This window comes from Cygnus olor, chromosome 25, assembly GCF_009769625.2.
Source record: "Cygnus olor isolate bCygOlo1 chromosome 25, bCygOlo1.pri.v2, whole genome shotgun sequence".
In the NCBI taxonomy this organism is placed as follows: Eukaryota; Metazoa; Chordata; class Aves; order Anseriformes; family Anatidae; genus Cygnus; species Cygnus olor.
The window spans coordinates 1,805,389-1,810,980 of NC_049193.1; the positions used below are offsets into that span (position 1 = coordinate 1,805,389).

General features: G+C 47.3%; 1 protein-coding gene across 1 annotated transcript; it reads right to left on the reverse strand.

The window, feature by feature from the left end:
* Positions 1–851: 851 nt before the first annotated feature.
* On the reverse strand, positions 852–4,667 carry LOC121059698 (keratin, type I cytoskeletal 16-like). The gene is made up of 8 exons (XM_040536819.1): positions 4,097–4,667; positions 3,226–3,308; positions 2,903–3,059; positions 2,555–2,716; positions 2,155–2,280; positions 1,814–2,040; positions 1,569–1,657; positions 852–1,157 (listed from the first exon to the last, which is right to left on the reverse strand). Exons 1-8 carry the CDS (start codon positions 4,592–4,594, stop codon positions 1,138–1,140), a joined length of 1,362 nt encoding a protein of 453 aa, XP_040392753.1. The 5' UTR covers positions 4,595–4,667; the 3' UTR covers positions 852–1,137.
* Between the last annotated feature and the right edge of the window lie 925 nt (positions 4,668–5,592).

Consider the following 5,592-nt stretch of genomic DNA (forward strand, 5'->3'; position numbering starts at 1 on the left):
ACAATACCGTCAGCCTTAAGTGAAATGGCAGGTACTAGAGACCAGATTTGATCGGGGAGAAGGGAACAAGGGGCCCTTGGAATGAAAGCTGTCTGATCTTGTGACATTGATGCACACGGTTATGGGTTAAAAAGGGACTTCACTGTCATCTTCAGAAAGCAAAACATGTATAAAACATCAATTCTAATTTAGTATTGCCCTCTCATCTCCAATTGTATTGCATATTCTTTATCTTCTTAGAGAAGCAGAAACATGCAGCATAGAAAATACTTTCAGTGCACGAAACATGTCTGATTCCTTGGAAGGCCTTGTAGGAGCCAATCGATAATACAGACAGAAATTGGGTTCTTGCCATCATATTGGTATTTAAATTGAAATTTCTACCATAAAACAGAAATGTTTTTGGTGCATGACACTGAGTGAAACAGGCACATTGCCTTGTTGGCTGGATTTCCTAACAGGAGTTAGCAATACGTAATTCTCCGCATAGTCAAAGGTGGAGAAATGGTGATGTCAGGAAACCTATGTGTGCTGAAGCAACCTGTCCTGAGTCACACTTCCCACAGGAACTATACCAATAATGAGCTGAGCAAAGCCAAAGGTGAATGGATTCAGATGAGTCAGAGCTGTGGCATTGAGCAGAGTTCAGTACATTAATGGTTAATTAATCTTCTCGGATTACCCGTCGTTTTCTTTCTGCTTTCCTTTAGCTCAGTGACACCTTCCGGGCATGACATCCATTTTCTTAAAGCAAAACAGTTTGTTCTCAAAGTATGTTACAAACTCTGAAAGGACAACCTGTATTTTATTGGACAGCTTGGTAAATGTTAATCAAAGTGTATTAAATTAAATTTCTGAGACACGTTTTTATTTGCATCAAAGAAGTAATGTTTATTGGAGGAAGTTTTATCAGCAGAATTTAAGCCTTTAAGCAAGAACCAGTTGACAAAGACAAGTTGAGTAAGACAAGCATTGCAGAATGGAAGAAGGGGTGACGAGGCAGGGGACCAGGCACTCCTTCCGAATCCTTCTGGTTGCATCGGCTGAGCTGCAGAAGCGCTTGGGTTCCGTCTCTCATTGTCCATGGGTCACTTCAGTGCATCTTAGATGGAGGATGCCGGCATCACTGCCATCGCTCTAGCACACTCTTGCCTGTCCTGTGGAAGACCAGAGCAAATGATTGTCTTAAGAGGAAATCTGATTTTCCCTGCTGATCTGACTTTTTTCACCTAACATGCAGCGTTAGCAAGAGAAGAATGGGAGGAGCTCACAAGGCTCCAAGCCCAGCAAGACGCTAGGCAATTTCTCAGAACTGTAATTTTTTAATTCCAATATCCCAAAGAGCAGATTCTGTCCTATAAAGTTTATAATCTGTGTTTTACATTTAGGTAGAGGGAAGGGCAAGACTTGCTTGCAGTCTTTTAACCATAGGCTTGTCTGAGACAGAAAGGTGATGTTCTCTTGTTTCTGGGCTCCTCAACCTGGGAACTTTGCCCACCCCAGAATAAAACAACTTTTTTCTGACAAAATGTATTGTCATCAGGACAGGTGTAACAAACTATTCTTACCTGTAACGTCGCCAGTCTGGGAATGAGAGTACGAAGTAGAAGAAAAGGAATGGGAGGATTTACCACCTTGGAAAGCTCCTTGGGAGGCACTGTGAGAAGAGAATAATTCACCTAAATTTAACAGCTAAGCACTGGATATTTAGTCAAAAAAGATACTAATGTAGCTGCATGCACAAGAAGCCTCTATTAGAAATTATGTGCTCAAGGATTTCTTTAATACCCACGCTCTAATATTTAATACATACACAATGTCTTGCTGTCCCTCCTGCAGCAGTGCGCGGTACTGAGCGATCTCCTGTTCCAGGCGCGTCTTGATGCCCAGCAGCATCTTGTACTCCTGGTTCTGGCTCTCCATCTCGCAGCGGATGCTGGCCAGCTCCTCCTCTACGGAGTTAATCTGCCCTTGGATTTGTTGCAGCAGGCAGCCGTAGCGAGATTCGGTTTCTGCCAAGGAGTTCTCCAGCGAGTTTTTCTAGAAGAGGAGAGGCAGGAGGGTAGCACCGGAGCTCTACGTCCCCTTCCCCTGCCGGACGAGGGAGCTTCCCGTCGCGAGGAGGAGAGAGCCCGAGCAGCCCTGCCCCAGTACCGTGCTGAGCTGCGCCTGCAGTTCGATCTCCAGGTTCTGCATTTCGCGTCTCAGTTCCGTGAGCTGGTGGCTGCTTGTCTGGATGTCCTGGCTGCTAGAAGTGACCTGCCGGTTGACTTCTTCGATCTGCAGGAGCAAAGCACGAAGCACAATGGGAGTGAGAAAATCCCCTTGTGGAGCAGGGTGGCCGGCTGAGGGTCAGGTAGGCAGCGAGCCTCTCCCTTCGCTTGGCCCCTCATGGAGGACAGCCTGGTCTTTGCTCCACAGCCCCTGGCTTTCCACCCATCCTTGTCCCTCAGACCTGGCCTGCTGCCCTCCCCACTGCAGCCTTTTCCTTTGTGTCCCCCCCTTGCTGTGCGAGGAAGATGATGGCAGCCTTCACTTTGGCATTGCTCCTTACCTTGACTTCATACCACTGCTCAACCTCTCTGCGGTTCTTCTCAATGATCTGCTCGTATTCGTTTCTCAGGTCGTTTAGTATCTTTGTCAAGTCTTCACCAGGAGCAGCATTGACCTCCACGCTCACGTCGCCACCAGTCTGAGACTGCAGCTGTCTCAGTTCCTGCAGGGAGTTGGAGAGAAACAAGCAGCACCGGTCATTTCTTCTGGGGACAGCAGGTGAAGCAGTATTAAGGTAGGAAAGAATGATAGTCACATCACATAAGGCTGATTTTTGATATTTAACTTCAGGAACCCCAAAAAATCAAAGGAATATTTCTTGAATGTGCTATTGAATTCTGGATCTTACCTCCTCATGGTTTCTCTTGAGAGCAATCAGCTCATCCTTCAGGGACTCAAGCTCAGATTCCAATGAAGACCTGACCAGAGTCAGATCATCCAGGAGATTTCTCAAGCCGTTGATATCAGCCTCCACAGTTTGACGGATGACCAGTTCATTCTCATACCTTTACCACAGACAACAGAGACAGAAATGACAGTCAACAGCACACATATTTACATGTCAGTATCCCAAAAAACATGGAGGCTCGAAATACAACTGTGCAATGTGTTGTCTACTGAATTCGTGAACAGGACAGAAAAGATGCACAGGGTTCCTGGAGAGATACTCACTTCATTCGGAAGTCATCAGCAGTCATCTTGCTGTTATCAATGTCCAGAAGCAGCTTGTTGTTGTCTACAGTGGCAGAAATGATCTGCAAAAGAGGAAGTTGGAGAGGAGTCTGAGTTCAGGACATCCAGGAGAAGAAGAAAGGAGACCCAAAGCTTTGAGAGGGCTTTGTTGTGGATTTCAGACTCATTTCCCACAAAGATGCAAGGATCATATGAGAGGGTTAGCTACAAATTTACTTGTCAAGGTAACTCAGGCTGCAACAGAGTGACCTCCAAAATCCCTATTCTTTTCTTCTGTTTCTCAAATAATTCTCCACATCTCCTAGGGAATGTGTTCATCCCTTCTCCTGCAAAGTGCTCCTTCTCAGTCTGTTTACTATAATTTCTTGGTACTGATGTAAGATAGCTGTAAGGGAAGGCCTTGGTCCTTCCAGGTGGTTTATGTAGGAGTGTGTAAAACCAGAGACAATTCAGATCTTGCAGTCCTTGCAAGATCTTTGTGCTTTGGCTTCGCACTGCATCCAGCTGAATGGGTTGGGAGTGCTGTGGAAACCCCCCTGGAGCCACCAGCACAGTGCGGGTTTTGAACTACATGCACCAGCAGGTTTGGGCTGTGGAGCACAGCTCGGTGCCTCGGGCTGTGCCCCCCATGCAGAAGGGCATGCCCCCCCACAGCCATGCCCTTGTGGGTCGGTGAGGGCTTCTATTGCCTGGGAGCTGGGCGATGGGGCAGCTCTGCAGGCTTTTGTCTGGTGGGCAGCATCAGGCTGCCCCCGAGCTCCCTGCCAGCCCCCAGGAGCCCAGGGCAGGAGCAAGTCCTCACGCCAGGGCGTTAGTGCGGGCCGGAGCCACGTGCGTTGGTCTGTCCTACCTGGTTCTGGAGCTGCTCGATGGTCTGGTAGTAGGAGCTGTAGTCCTTTGAGGCGGTGGGAGCTTGCTTCCTGTACCACTCGCGGATGTGGTGCTCGAGCTGAGCATTTTCTTCCTCCAGCCTCCGCACCTTGTCCAGGTAGGAAGCCAGGCGGTCGTTGAGGTTCTGCATGGTGACCTTCTCGTTGCCGCTCAGCAGGGCGTCTCCCCCCATCCCAAAGCTTCCTGCAAACCCGCCACCGAAGCCTCCTCCCATCCCGGCACCGAAGCCTCCTCCCAGGCCCCCAGCGAAGCCCCCAGCGAGGCTGCCAGCGCTCATGCCCCCCCCGTAGCCGATGCTGCACGCTCCCCCCGCAGAGCTCCCCCCGCCTATCACGGAGGAGGCATATCGCCTGCAGGAGACGGAGGAGCTCCGGCCAGCGCCGCCGCCACCACAGATGCCTCCCGCTCCTCCGCTCCTGTAGGAGGTACTCGATGTTCTCTTGATGCTGCAGCTCATGGTGGAATCTATCAGATGTTCAGCCCCGAATGCAAAGCCCCTGCACAGCTGGATAGAGAAAATCAGAGTGCAGCCTTCTGCCCTCGCTGGTGCCTATTTATACGGTGCTGGGTGGGTGTCACCTCTCCGGCAGCCCAGCTTCCCATGAAGTTTGCCAGCCGGAGTGCTCACACCAAAAGTGATGTGCTAATGAAATTTAGTCTTGGGTAAGTAATACACATTACCATTCTGCTAAAGTATGTCTGTGTTGATTCACACAAGGCATGTACGATAATTTCATGTGGGTGGCTCTTTGTTAGATATTTTGTAGGATAATACAGTATCTCATAGCTTTTATTAATCTGGCAATATATCTCTAGTAATAGGAGTTAATGAAGGCTCCGCCTTGGTTGCCTGTCTCCTTCAGTCTTCAGTGTGGTGAAATTCGGTATTTCAGCCTTTGACTCCCTTCTTCCATCATAGGCAATGATTCCTAGCTCCAGCAGCCTCCAAGGGGCTCTTCATTCATTACTTTATTTGGAATTTACATTCTCTGTTTGAAAATCTGCTTTCATTTACTGAAAGAAATTGCTCATTTTATAAACAGTCTTGTCATCCTTCATAAAAGGGAACTTTACACTGGACTTTCTACTGTCTTGGCACTGCTTATGTCAAAGAAGTTCTTTCTGGTATTTATCTTTCATTTATTTTTTCTGACAGTGCAGGATGGTGACAACAGTCATTTTTCCTGTTGTAGAAAATTGGGTTCTAGCCACAGAATTAGTATTTTGCAAGGGAAAACATGTTAAATCTTTTCTCATCAAACAGCTACCAATTTTATTTTAGCTGTTTTAAATGGACTTGTAGAGAACTGAGAGGAGAAATCTCTGATATTTCAGATTTTTGTAGTCATATTAAAAATAACCATTTCTCAAAATACACTGTAGAATGATGTAATACAGTTAAAAAATCATTTACATTAAAAGACATGGTGCCAAAAACTACCTCTGAAAAAATAT